We start from the raw sequence: 15167 nt of genomic DNA on the forward strand, positions 1-15167 counted from the left end.
AGAAATAAAAATAGTCTTTACAAAGTCTGAGAAGCTAGAAACAAGTCTAGATATATAAGAGCAAACTTTTGGAGAAGCCATAACTTATAAAATCCCAATAAACAGGGGCTTATACTCGTTTCCAAATGTAACTAAAGCAAACCCTCTTCCAAACGCATCTTTAGAACAGCTGAGATTTCAGATTTGCATACAGAGAAATGCTGATCTAAACAATTATCGCTCTTCTGGCGTCATCGCTCGCGTCATTAACATAGTTTTTTCAAACTTTTCCCTTGCCTCTTCTGTTCTCCTCTGTGCAAAGTACATCTGTCCTGGGCTCCTGGCTCGATAGATAAAACTTCGACACGCCAGAGGCAAATGTATGTATGTACCAGTCACTTTCTTTAGCAAAAGCCAAAATATATATGACGGGACATGAAAATCACCAGCATAAAGAATACAGACTAGTCCAGGACCATATTATCTTCAGCTCCCGTACTTAATTCAGTATATTGTTGCATTGGGGCATACATGACATCATCCGTGTCGGGATTCCAGCTTGCTTCTTGCATGCGATCGAGGGTACCCAGCAAGAACTTCCCTGGTCGTTTCAGGTCACCATTTATACCTGCGCCCAGTAAAATGTACATTTAGTGATGAAGAACCGATGCAAAAACAGCTGAATATATTGGAGCCCCACGTGAAACTGTGCTTAACCCTCCTCCCTCCTCTAATTCAGCCTGCTAATGCCCTAGATGCTCAACCAATTCTATGATGACAGTAATTTTACCTGCTGCTGCCGTATTGAAATGTTTGGAGATCAAGATCCTACAGTGCATGTAGCTAGTATAAAGTAATGCCGTGGGTTCTTTCTGCACGAAACACACCCACATCTTGTCGTAGCTTCTTCTTCTTCATGTCGACAGCGAGCACCCATGCCCTTTTGTCCCATGGGTCGACCTTGGCCATGAAGTAAACAATATACCGTCATCGTTTAAGCTGAGTGTGGGATGAGTGATGTGGAGTAGTCCCTCCAACATTTGTTGCGGTGTGCCGTCGTCATCATCCTGCAGTTTAGGCAGAAACTCGAAATGCAACGTGTTATTGTCCACTGAGACGTCACGTATCTCGAGCATGGAGTCCATGTGCCAATCCTCCTCCCAAGAAGTAGTCGTCCTGCTCCATGTGGAATACTTCCGGAACCTGGACATGGAGCCCTTTGGTGTACCGACGCTTTATTATACATATATTAAGGAATGAAAAACATTACACATCAAATATAAAATTAAATCCTTTGCTTACCGTAAAATCACATTGATATTACTCCTAGTTGTTCCTCCGACCTACCATACGAGACGGGATATAGCTTCTTCTAACATTTCTGGCTCTCTCTTGGCGTAATTGTTCCTGTAGTTCCACGATGGCAACATGAAGGACGGATATATTCTTGAATGTGTGGTTCTATGCGTGGGTCGATCTAGTACCGGAACCCATAATCATCCGTCTGAAAAAAAAATATAGATGGGATAAGTAAATGGTGTTGAGAAAATAGGAAAGAATGTGAGTATTATTTTTTTCGTACTCTGATACGTGGATAACGGAAGAATCAACGTCCTGCGTCACCAAAATGCTCATAAACTTGGATTACAGGATCATCTTCATGTCGTCATGACGGTCAAAATGAGCAAGAAAGAGCATTGTAGTTTACGTAGAAATATCTCTCATAGACGTCTAAATAGGGGATGTGGAGGTGGTGGATCGATAGGGTCATCGAGAGGATGAGAATACGCCATTCTATCTATTCAATTTGAAGTCAGGAGATGTGTGAGTAGATGCGGCAACACATGTTCTTTCTTTACATTATTTTGCAAAAGAGATACAATCAGATGTATACTAACTTTCTATAAATATTATTTATCATTGAGTAAAAATGTATCGTCGTCACAGGCTCCAAAAAAAACATAATGCTTTAGACATGAAGTGACCACATGCCTCAGATTTTAGCATAAAATGACAACATCTTGCTGTAGCACAGCATCTCTGTCATGACTCACACTTTGGATATGAAGTGACTACACGACTCATCTTCAATTATGAAATAACAAAACCTCTGTCATGACTCAGGCTTTACATATGAAGTGATCATACGACAGAGCTTTAAGCATCCTATCCTATAGCTTGGACACATCCTGACTATACGCAGTAAAATGATGAAACAACAGTCGTGCATGACCTTATCCCTTCTTCTATAGTACCATGCATCTTTCTCTCTCTATCGGCAGACGCTTTTGACATCCGCGCGAAAGGAATCACAATCCTTTCCATGGCTTCTGGGTCCGGCTCCGGGTCCAACAAGGGTAAGGGTGAGATAGACCCTTGCGAGCTATGGTGCGACATCCTTGATGGATGCAAGCGTGAGGACAAAGAGCGAAGGAGAAATGAAGACCAAGAGCAGAAGAAGAGGGAGCTGGAGATGCATGCCATTGTGCGACTGTGGTATAATAGCAAGCCTAAGACTATTCTTGCTTGCCACAGTTGTTTGATTATGTTATGGGGTAAGTGTGCATGACATCCTACCGTGTTATGAGTTTCATCTAATTCACCTGCTTTCCTCCAACAGTATGACAAACCCAGATACAAGTATGAATGGTACGCAGACGAAGAAGAGTATGAGAACATCAACTACAACTGCGATGAGGCTAAGACAATGAGGTGTGCGGCTGTTGAACGACCAAAGATGAGGCTACAAGAGCTCAATAAAGAGTGATGGGATAAGTACCTCACTACATGCAGTAATATGTAAGTTTCTCCACAATGCGTGTGCGGTGTACCAACTGTGTCGGGGCCTGTGGAACACGGAATGGCACAAGGCTACGTGTACAACAAGCCCTACTCCTATGAATGCAACTTCCAAGAGATACGCTGAGAATATCTGGATGAGAAGCCTCCATCTTTTTCACATACCCACTAGATATTTTCTTGCACCCGATAATATATCTTTCCATAAGGCATGCTTCGTTTAGCGATGGAGTACTACATACCATTGTAACTTGTCATAGAATGTGTACGAGTCAATATATATTGCCTTATGTATTGTACCCATAGATAAACAATGAATGCTTACGATGACCCTTATTTATGATGTACTTTACTTTTTTAAATGAAATGGTCAAATTTTATCATTGTACCAATACGTTTTCTCTAAACTCAATGCTTTCATAGGATTATCCACCTTCTATGAAGAGACAACAATAACTTCTTGCTGAACTTTTGTAGAATAAAATGACCACACTAAGCAATAACTTTCATAGGAAATCTCTGTCAAGCATCAATGACATAACTTTTTTAGCTTTCAAAGTGAATCATATGCTCCAACCCCCATGTAAGCCCATTCACTCAGTCCATGCAGCAGCCCCCAGCCACTATAAATAACCCCACCCTTATCCATTGATACACCACTGCTTCATCAACTCTCTCAATTGTAATGTCTTTCTCAGCTCCACCAAAATCACCCAAGAAACATTGAGGGATTTTTATCCCCTATGGGTTCGAACCGCCGACGTGCTTTTGCGGTGACCCTTATAGGCTTCACGAGTCCCAAGATATCTCCTACACATATGGCCTACGCTTCTTCATGTGTACCAACTACCAGTATGACAAGCCTCGATATGGACCGTACGAGTACCCACCGGTATAGCGACATAGATCACTCATATGACACTTTTCATATGATTTCATTCATTGTCTTACTAATCTTCCATCTTCTTTCATTTGTTCAGTCTCCTTCACCTATATGTGACTTCATGGAATAACTCGACATAGAGCAAAATGAGCACCAGAAGCGATGGATCGACATGAGCATACGGTAGAGGAGAAGAGCATACGAACGCCAGGAGGATGAGCGATGGCAGGAGAAACTACGACTAAAATGTCAGGAGGAGGAGCTCATAAGAAAGACAACGAAGGAGCGCGTCGCAGCTGAAGCACGCCAAATAGAGAGGGAAAGAAAGCGTGAGAGGACCGTCGCGCTAAGGTGCATGGCCATGAAGCCTGTGGAAGGGCAAATATCATAAGTGCATTTAGTAGACAACATCTATTGTAACCCGATATTATTTTATTCCCTAAGGCATGTTAGGATTATCAGCAACACGCTATTAGGTTAGTCTTTAGGTGTATCGTACATGCCAATATTTGTTGTTATCATCTCTTTACGGTTAGGTTCCCTTCGTGCAACGATGATAAACCCTATGTTATATGTAATGTTTGTCAGTGTATACAACCTCTATATCAGGTTCTATGCTAATAGTGCCCCACAATTATAATTGTTAAAAAAATAGATTTTTTATCTTTCTAACATAACTTCACTAAAAAAATTACTTATACAATTTTACATCAAAAAACTAAACAAATGTCAACAAATTTGTATACAACCAAACTTTTCAAAACAATAACCACAATCGGCAACTATTTGTATAACTAACATTTTTCGCTGAATGAATATGCACTATTTTTCAAATTACAGTATATGCACATATTGTCCGTTCAGCAGCGAGATCAAGTTCTCGCCCGTTGAATGAGCGATATGAATGTCTCGCCCGCTGAACGGGTGATATCTTACTCTCATCGGTTATTTAATTCGCTAACTGTCAAGGCCCACAAGATCTCGCCCGTTCAACAAGTGATACTTTGTTCTCGCTCGTTGAACGGGCAACGGTAGGTTAAACCTGCGATTTTTTAAAACGATCGTGTATTCTTAATAATATTAAAGAAATAAAATATATAAGAAAATTCATCCTGCCGCGGATGCATGCATAAGGGTGTGTTTGGTTCAGGGGATGGGTGGGATGGGAGGGACCGATCCCTGTTTTTGTGGTGTTTGGTTTAGGGGTAATAGAGATGGAATCATCCCTCCTAAGAAATATTCTTTCAATATACTGGATAAAGTTATCTCTCTAAATCGGAGGGACGAAGGCATCCACCTTCGCTAATCATGCTCATTAGTAAAATAATTAGTGATATTAGTATGTTTATATTACTTATTAGTATATATTACTATGAGATTAGAATTTGTAAGGGTTAATATGCTAATTAGTAGTAATTAATGAGCTAATTAGAGAATAATTATAGTTAATTAGCATATTTTATTGTTAATTAGTAATGACTATGGCAAAAATAACATTAATACGCGTTAGTGCATAGTGATCAGTATATTATTAAATTATTGTTTAAAATTAAAAGATATAATTAGTTGATGATTCTCGTCCGTATCTGTCCTCGTCCCTCCAACCAAAAACAGACTCGTCACGTTCATTTAAAAAAAAAAAGAATTATCTCATCCAAAAATAAAAATAACTCTATTCTATCTGACTTTGCTTCACAACCAAACACAAGCGGATGTGCTCGAATAACCGGGCTGGCAAGCGAAATTGGAGCGGAACACGAGACGATGACTCGACGGGCCAGTCCAAAGACTAACGCAATCTTGCTCGCTTTGGACTGTGAGCCTCCCTCCGAAGCCCACCAGATGACCACCGGGCCGAGTCAGTAGAAGGGAACAAAAAAGATGACCACCGGGCAACGATCGCCCATGAGCCTGTCGCGACCGCGCCTACGTGCCAAAGCACACTTTTTTTCCGTCAAAATTTCAAGTCCAACGTCGGGGACAGCCCGCGCGCGGCCGTCCACAAGGCAGGCCCAGGCCATCCCTTCCACCAACGGGCAGCCCGCTCTGTCGACTGCGCGAAGTCCATCCGAGAAAAGTTCCACGGCTTCGACTCGACCTCACCTCACATTCAGAATTTCAGATAACCAATGTCAGGTACAAAACACTCCAAGATTACTGATAACATAGGGTGTGTTTGCCATGGAAATTGTCAACCACCGCACAAGATTCAGAACAAGTTCACGGCATCGAAGAATCGGTTGCAGAACAAATTTCAAGTGCAGTATCTTATGCCGTATTGCCACTTCGCCAGAAATGCCAACCTTGGTATTTAAGTATGTACAGTTGCACGCACTGAAGAGATACAGCAAGAACAATATAACTATTCTGAAATTTTGAACTACTAGTGCATTACAAATAATTTATATATACAAAAATATGTAATCTAAACATCTACCGTCCCTCTAACACTGTGAGACTCGTGTTATTCATTGAGCTTCCAGTATTTTCTCCTGTTTCCTGGGCTCCAGAATATCTTTGTGAAAAGTATACAGGCTGTTTTGGGACTGAAAGTTCTGTGGTCTCGTTCTCCAACATGAACACCACTGATGACATGAGTGGCCTACTATTTGGATTGTCTTGCACACACAAGAGTCCTATGTGGATACACCGGAAAACTTCAACATGTGAACAACTCTCAACAAGGGATGAATCCACCAAATCCATTGCCTTACCTTCTTTCCATAAGCTCCATGCCTGAACCAATGGAATCAATTTCATAGAAAATTAGTAAGTTTTTTTTGTTGAACTGTGAAAATTTCAAGCATGCCACCATACTTACATAAGCTAAAAGGTTGGGGAAGTCCGGGATGTGAGTTAAACTAATCTTCAAACCGCTTATAATCTCCAGAAGTATAACACCAAAGCTATATGTATCAGACTTGACAGAAAAGGCGCCATCCATTGCATATTCAGGAGGCATGTAACCACTGTTTAAGAATTGTTATCACTAATTAAATAACAATTTTTTTAATTAAGTATAGGGAAGAAAAAATCAATTTAAACACGGATTACTCACTATGTCCCAACAACTCGATTAGTGTTTGCTTGTTGCTGGTTTCCACCAAAGATTCTTGCCATACCGAAATCTGATATCTTAGGGCTCATGTGCGCATCCAACAATATGTTGCTCGGTTTGAGATCTCTGTGAACTATAGTCAGCCTTGAATCCCGGTGGAGATAAAGAAGTCCTCTAGATATTCCTTTGATTATCTTGAATCTTGTTGGCCAATCAAGGACTTGTTTACTTGCAGTATCTACAATCGTATTCTAAGTAAGCAGGCAAATTCCAGTGGTAACTATGTCAGCTATTTCTTTTTGGGCAAAATATAAGTTGAAACATACCAAAAATGAAAGAATCCAAGCTTTTGTTCGGCAAATATTCATAAATCAGCAACTTCTCATCTCCATGAATGCAGCAACCAAGAAGTCTAACGAGGTTTCTGTGCTGCAAGTTGGCAATCAGAACGACTTCATTTCTGAATTCCTCGACACCTTGTCCAGAACCCTGACAGAGCCTTTTGATTGCAACCTCTTTGTTCTCGTCCATCATACCCTGGGTGATTTCACCATTCTTAAATTGAACAAGCAGTGTCTTCATAGTTTTCATACTACTATGGTTCAAAAAAAAATTTGTTACCTTGTAAACCTTCCCAAATCCACCTTGTCCGAGCATATTGTCTTCAGAAAAATTGTTTGTTGCAGTAACAATATCCCCAAAGCTAACAAATGGAAGTTCTACATTTTCATCACCAAATTCTGACGCGCTTAAGTATCCTAGCATCATTTTCCTCTGGAGATCCATGTTTCGACGTTTGCCTAACAGGAACATCGATATTGTTTGTTAGTACTTGCTACTTGGTAATAGTACAAGAACATGCATTCTGAATCACTCCGAGGTGAAGTGGCTCTGGTTCTACCTCGAAGCTTGCATATCCAAATAATGTACATGCACACGGCCGTGAGTGCAAGCACAGATGCCACGACAGGGAGCAAGATTTTTGCCACGTCCCGCCTCTTCTTACTAACTGCACAAAGATAAAGATGATGACAATTGCTTCAGAATTCAGACTGGGACAGTTGTAATCTGTTCAGGTTGTGCTTACCTAATTCAGACTTTGCCAACCTCACGTAGAGATCCTGCCCCTTGTCCACATACCGGACGTCAACAATGTCATCCGTCCACATGACGCAGCCACTGCCACCGCCTCCTCCTCGAATGTCCGCGGCGGCATAGGCCACGCACGAGCAGTTGGCGAGGCACCTCTCCCTGCACTGCTCCACCGTCGCGCTCATGTCCACCGTCGTGTTGTCCGTGTCGGGGAGCTTCACGCCGCGCACAACCATGAACCCATCCGTCGTCGCCCCATTGCCGCACTCCAGCGGCACGTTTCTTCGGCACCCGCCGGAGGACTCCCGCATGGACCACTGCGTGGGGGACACGGGGCTGAAGCCGTCTATGCAGCTGCAGAACAGCGTGGACGCGCTGTTCACGTTGCACAGGCCGAACGCGCCGCACATGGCGTAGTCGTCGCAGACGTCCCTCGGCGCCTGCGCGAAGAGGTTCCACACCCGGCTGGCCGGGTCCCACGCCAGCCGCTGCAGCACGCCGACCTCGTTCAGCACGAGGCGGGAGAAGGGCGCGCCGGCCGTGGAGTTGAAGATGTAGGCGACCTCGTCGGGGCGGACGACGACCTGGTTGGAGAACATCTCGGAGTACGACGCCATCTCCGGGACGCCGCTGAACCACAGCCCGTTCCACGGCCCCGTGCGGTACTTCTTGACGCCGCCGTTCCACGAGACGCAGTCTGGCAGGCCCTTGGTGTCCATCACCCGGCGGCAGTTCCCCGGCGTCGGGTCATTGGGCGCGCGCCACGACGTGAGCGACCACTCGGCGCCGGTCTGCGGGTCCTTGCCGAGCCTCATGCCGGCGATCAAGGTGTTTGACGGGTGATCGAACGACTGCCAGAGGGCGGCGCCGCTGCTCTGCTCGCGTACGACTAGGTTGCCAGACTCGAGCAGCTGCGCCACCGTAATAGCAGAAGCGCCGGTGGTGTTCGAAGACCACGCGGTCTGGCCAGAGCCATCAAGAAGGCGAAGGGTCCCCGCGCTGCTGATCACTAGTACGCCAGAGGTGTTGTTGAGTGGACTATCACGGTTAGCTACCCAGCAGACAGCGTCCGGGGACGCGGTGAACCAGATCCCGAGGTATATCTTGGTTGGCACCCCGGTCGGGGAGAAGAACCCCAGGGTGAAGGACCCGCCGGCCGAGACCAGCGTCCCTCCGTCGGTGATGTTGCCTCCATTGTTGAGCGTGTCAGGTGCAATGCCGGCGGCGGAGGCTCTGAAGAAAAGGAGCATGGGGAAGATCACGGCGGGAAGATAGAGAAATTTGGTGGCTGCTGCCGCCGTCATGGGTGATGCTATTTTCTTGCCGTTGCACAAGAAAGCTCATGGTCTCACTCGACAGTGCTTTATATCACAACGTTGGTCGTCTCCATTGGTTGCATAATTTCTTGGCCAATTCAATAGCCTGTACAAAATACAAAATTTGTGAGATCAGAGCAATCGAATCTTCTGCTGACCATGCCGCGCGTGTACTAAGATTGTACTAAGATTGCACTTAATTCAGATGGTCAGTGTTATGCATCGTCACAAATTTTTGGGAGCTGAGATGCAGGAATGGGAGTCCATACAAGATTTACTACAAGATGCTCCTCTCACTAGTGAGGTGAGATGTATAGTATTGAGTGGGCTCTATCTCCCTCTAAGAAATTTACTATCAGATCCTTGTATTATTTTCTCGCTTCTGATGGTATGCAACATAGTTTCACTAAAAAGCTCTGGAAGTTTAAATTACTTTTGAAAATTATAATCTTTCTTTAGTAGTTGTTTTAGAATAGAGTTCAGTCTAGTCATCAACTGAAAAAGAGACACTGATAAAGGAGCGAGGGTTGTGTTTTGTGTGGATGCACTGAAACTGCTGATCATATCTTTTTCAAATGTGTGTTGGCTCATTTTATGTGAAGCGTCTTATTGGAAGTATTTGGTTGGGAGGGCCAACCAACGTTTGTTAATAGCCTATCGCAGGAATGGATCAAAGATAAATTTGGTGTTCATTACAAGTTAGGTTGTTTCCTATTTGTAGACTTAGCTTGGGCTCTCTGAAGCACAAGAAACAAGATGACTGTCTAAAAAGATTTCCCTAATTAGTCTATTAATGTCATTTATGCTGACATGTCTTACTTACATAAGTGAAAGTTCCTATTGAAAGTGAATGATAAGTGAAGGTGGAACAAATCTCAGCAAGAATGCTGCTTTGGATGAAGAATTTCCAACCATCTTTGATCAATATCTCTGATGTTATGTTTTTTAATAAGGTAGCATGTGGGTTTTCTTTCTAGTTTTTTGTGAGTTGCTATCTCTTTTGTGCTTTTGGTAAATCGATAATCCCAGTATGGTAAAGACTTGGTTATCGCTTTCAATAAAAATAGGGTTTATCTTTTTGTCCAAAAAAATGTTCTATTGCATACTGATCAGTATGTGGTTGTAGGAACACAAATTTCTTGCGAAATTGATGGTCTTCTCCTATTTGGATCACCTAACGCACCCCAAACTCAAACGGAAATTAAAAAAAAAAGAGAAGTTTTAACAAGAGAAAATCGAGGCAATATAACTCCACGGTTGATATATGAACTATAGGTTCCATTTAAGGTTAATCCATGTATCTTAGCACTCGAAAGATCATAATTAACAAAGAAACAAGAAAAGATGAACACTGAACAACAAAACTCTCCAAATTAATTGTCTAGAGACAAGAGAATTCAAGACTTCATCACATAAACATATGTATATGAATTTTATGCCTCTAGCGATAAGAATAATGAACTCACAAGGTGCTGAAATTTTAACCCAAAAACAAAAACGAAAATCAAAATCAGAAAGAAAAAACTTGCACACAAGACAAAAAAAAACTAAGAGAGGGAAATAGGAGGGGAATCCAAGTATATGAAATAAAATAAACGTCATTACTCAAAGAGTTCAGCCCTATTTTAAACGGATTATAAAGATTTACCTCTCAAAACTCTCACATATTACATATGATAAGCACTTGTCCTCATCTCCATTAAAACCCTAGCATAATGCTCTCATTTGGATGGCACAATGGGCCTCAAATAGCTGGTCCATCCTCTCTCATAGCCCTACTCCTCTATTTATAGACCCTCAAGTTTCCTAACTTTTTTCTAAAATACCTCTCTTTTGCAATACACTTCTACCTACCACCAATGATAGTTTAGTCTATTTTCTTCTCTATTCATCGGACGGCCGCAACATCTTTACGACTTAGCTTCACGATGGTGCCACGTACTCCGCTAGTCCTCATATGGTTTTGAGGCCAAATCGTAAAACCCTAGACACTTATCAAAGCGTGACTAGCCATCACTTTTCTTCCACCTGAAGCAAGTGCTTCGATAATGACGCGTGTCCTCCGTCCTATGATCTTGACGGCCGGCAAGTCTCTCCCGCTCCCGATCCCTCGAGCCGTCTTATCACTTGCGCTGATATCCACTTCGCTTGACTTTATCAATACGCCAACTTCATCCTATGTTTCATACTTTACTTGACCTTCATGTGTACAGCTAGTGTCATCCTTGACTCCGCTCGTCCCTCCTTGATCGTCCAGCACCAAGCACCAGATTAGCGTCGATCACTCGCCGTCGACCTTCAAGTTGCATCCGTCACCTGCACACCTTGAAATAAGCAAACATATTTCTCCACGCTCCAAAACATCTCCAGGTTAGCAAAAAATAAAAACTTCAACTCAGAGCACATCCTGCAGAAAACGTGAACACCAGATGTTCCGGTGTGTTTTGTTCCTGAACACCGAACCATTCGGTGAGTGTAACACTATCTGTTATAGGAAAACTTTGCTCTCGAGAAAAGATCCGGTGAAAGCTTCCGGTGATCTCATGTCCATTATCAGATAATCTGGTATGTGTCAATCCACCGAACCACCTTTCTGCAACCTCTTTGCAATAAAAGGTTCAGCGTATTCTCCGGTATTCACAATCTCAGCACCGAATTATCCAGCGTACATACCAAACTTGCCATCAAAAATCTTCTTTCTGTAGAAAATACTTTGGCGCTCTCAAAGTCTATCACCGGACCATCCGGTGTTTGTTTTCATTTCTACTTCAGTACTGAAAATGCTCTGGTGATACCCTCTAGTGTAGCCACCATATTCACCAGACATTCCGGTGCATTGATCTCTAATTTTGTCCAAAAAATTGCTCTCTGCAAGAAATAGTCTGGCGAGTATACACTGCCCACATCAAAACTTCAATGTGTGTAATTTTTCTGTATACAGAAAAGAATTCATCAATTCTAAACACCACCAACTCGAGTTAGATATGAACAAGAATAAACATCCACAAACATATGCTAAACAAGTTCAAGACATATCAAACTGTTATCAATACATCATCATATGTAAACCAAGACACTTCTCTACTTGATTTCTTAGTGATAATTATGAAAAAAAAACTTGCATTGTCACACCAAATAAAATGGCATGTATCTCGATCGTGTACACACGTATGTAACCTAGCTATGAGCGTATCATATACAAATAACTACTTAGTTCATGAGAACCCTAAGGCTTGTCTAGGTGGTTAGTGAAGGTAATTGTACCTCATCTGTAAGAGATCAAACTCTATATTTACTTCTTGTGTCTCACTAAATCGGAATTTCTTTCAGTAATAAACGACGTACCTATCGGTAGTAAACGTATATGGTGATTTTTTCAATCTTCAAATTTTACATCTCGTGAGTTTTTATGTGTATCTGCGAGCTACACCAGTGTTTCTAAAAAAAACTGACTTAGTCCATGGATAAGTTGCAGGATGTGCAAAGAAGGCTGCTCGTGGTCATGGAGGATCCGTGACTCCCTACTAGTATATCAAGGGAAGTCACATCCATTAGCCCTTTATTTGGAGAACATAGCTGCATAGTGCACAGCCATATTTCTCTCTATGAAGACATTGAAGAGATTGAGACTGTTGCCTTGCCCCCAAGAAATGGAAACCAGACCGGACTAACTGCATCGTCGTCGCTGTCCGTCTAGCCGGCCATGACGGGAGGTGCAATTTGAAACCATAGGTCTTGGATCGATTGTTCTTATCTGATGCTGTGGACTGCGGCATCGCCTGATCGCCCTCGTGAATATGCAAGACGAGGAAAAAGCGCTTGCCACATGAGATTTACCTCATGACTACGCAACAGAATAAGCATGAATCTGTTGAAATCAAACGAATGTAGCATCGTTTTTCTCCGGTGGTTGGAACGCTGACTTATTCTGCTCCTACAAGACATCCCTATCGCTGTTTAATACAGTACAGAAACACAGTGTGAAACACGGAGCACTTTATTAAGCTTGGCCTAGCCGAGCTGATCACTACCCTTTCTCCAACGTCTCGTCTAAATTTGAGTGATTCAGAAGTAAACCAGGCCATGGCACAGTGACGGTTCGAAAATGACATGCACGTCGGGTCAAGCAGGAAGCCAGGGGCATTCTAGCTATCGTCGCAAAAGATATCTTCACTTGGGCGCTTTGGTGTGGATCATCTTCAACCATATTCTCTTCATTTCGTTCACTTCTCAATTCACTTTTCTGTTCTTATTTTCTTTATTTTCTCTCATCTCCAACGGCTTTTCTTTGAGAGAAATCGCGAAGAGAAAGGAGAGAGAATTCCGTTCTGAAGGGATTTATCCTGAGAATCCCTTCGTGACGGGAACTATGAAGTGACACCGTTAGAGCGCTGAAGTGAATAAAAATCCTTTCACGACGGAATTTTCGTCCGCGACGAAAATCTCTTGGGACGGGCTTAAGAACCATTTTTTTAAGACTGATGAGTTTTTCAGCCAAAATTCTTTTTATTTTTATATTTTTTAATAAAAATTAAAAATATATAAGTCCGTTTTTAAAAAAATGTAAATTCCTGAAATCTATACTCAGAGTCTAGATTTGCGATTTTTTAAAACGAGTGTACATGTTTACAATTTTTTATTTAAAAATATAAAAGTTCTTTTCAGCCAAGAACTTCGCTTGAGTCAGAGTTGGGCCGGTTTGATCGCAAAAACGGCACTTTTCTATGTGGCCACTTCAGAGCCCAGCCGTGCCCGAAAGGCCTATGGGCTGGAACCTTCTGCAGCCTATTTATGGCAGTCCTCAAGATATTGGACTCAAGTATGGCCCACTATAGCCCATAGACTCAGCTATCGATATTGGGACTGATTTGACGGGCTGTCTACAAAATGCACTTCCTTGACCTCAAGAGAAAAAAAACAAATGCATTTCCTTTTAAGGAGTCTAGCAATTAGCACGTTCTATATTGCACTGCAATGTTGCTAAGCAAAGTTGCATCTCTGCCCACACGTCATCCAGAAGGCGTAATATTCGAGCAACATGAACCCGGTTACGCACAGGGAAATTGAAGGAAGGGAAACAGAGCTGGTATGGAGACAAGGTAGGATGAACAGGAACACAAAAGAAGCTACACGCTGGTTACATCCTTACAGGTTGCTAGAGTGGTGGCCAGCAATAAGCTTTGTAAAACTACACTTCTGCAGTACAATGAGACAGCCTGGTAAGCTTGCATCCATCGTGATTTCGCGCCTTGTCAGTTGTCAGATCAGCTTCACCCTGGGCCTGTTACGTGAGATCAGTCGTGACGCTGTGCGTCGAGAGATCTGCTTCGCGGAAAGGAGACCCGATTCTGCTGCCGAACGCCCGAATCCTGGACTTGTGGGCGGGTGAATCTCGATCTGAACCGCTGCTGTTTAGCATCGCATGCAACCACTTGCAGACATGGTAGGCCTGTCATCGGGCGATCGTTGCACACAGAGAAGGCCAATCTGTACGCATCTCTCCAGTTTAGACAGGAGCTCTATTTCAGGTTTCTCCACGGCTGAATCAAGAAGGTCATTGATCTTATGCTGATTCCAAGACTTCCAAGCATGCAAAAGGGTAACAAAATCGTGCCTGTTTCATGCATGAACAAAGAAGAACACGCACAGGATTTTGTGGTTATTAATGTACTCACGTCAGAAAGAGGAGGGATGGCGTGGCTCTGTTGCTTTGGCCTCTAACTATCTCCAGTACGACGACTCCGAAGCTGTACGAGTCACACTTCAGTGTCAGGTACCCTTTTATTGCGTACTCTGGAGCAGTACGTGTACCCCATTCAGTTAACACAAACTTGTCAGTCAGTCGAGGCCTCTTGCATGTGGGAAACAGAGACCATCTCCCCGACGATGGGTCGTTGGCCGAACGCCACGACGTGAGGTATCACTCGGCGCCGGTCCACAGGTTCTTGCCCACCTTCATGACGGACATCATGGTGTTCGACGGGTGATAGAACGATTGCCACAGGATGGTGCTGCTTCCACGGTCGCGCACGACGAGGTT

At 43.1% G+C, this 15167-nt stretch overlaps 1 protein-coding gene across 1 annotated transcript; it reads right to left on the reverse strand.

Moving 5' to 3' along the window:
- Positions 1 to 5946: 5946 nt before the first annotated feature.
- Positions 5947 to 10882, reverse strand: LOC133925062 (receptor-like serine/threonine-protein kinase SD1-8). Its single transcript, XM_062370886.1, has 8 exons — positions 10776 to 10882; positions 7807 to 9233; positions 7621 to 7728; positions 7341 to 7519; positions 7046 to 7256; positions 6720 to 6957; positions 6483 to 6630; positions 5947 to 6397 (listed from the first exon to the last, which is right to left on the reverse strand). Exons 2-8 carry the CDS (start codon positions 9113 to 9115, stop codon positions 6095 to 6097), a joined length of 2496 nt encoding a protein of 831 aa, XP_062226870.1. The 5' UTR covers positions 9116 to 9233; positions 10776 to 10882; the 3' UTR covers positions 5947 to 6094.
- Positions 10883 to 15167: the final 4285 nt, after the last annotated feature.

Source organism: Phragmites australis, chromosome 7 (genome assembly GCF_958298935.1).
Source record: "Phragmites australis chromosome 7, lpPhrAust1.1, whole genome shotgun sequence".
Classification (NCBI taxonomy): domain Eukaryota; kingdom Viridiplantae; phylum Streptophyta; class Magnoliopsida; order Poales; family Poaceae; genus Phragmites; species Phragmites australis.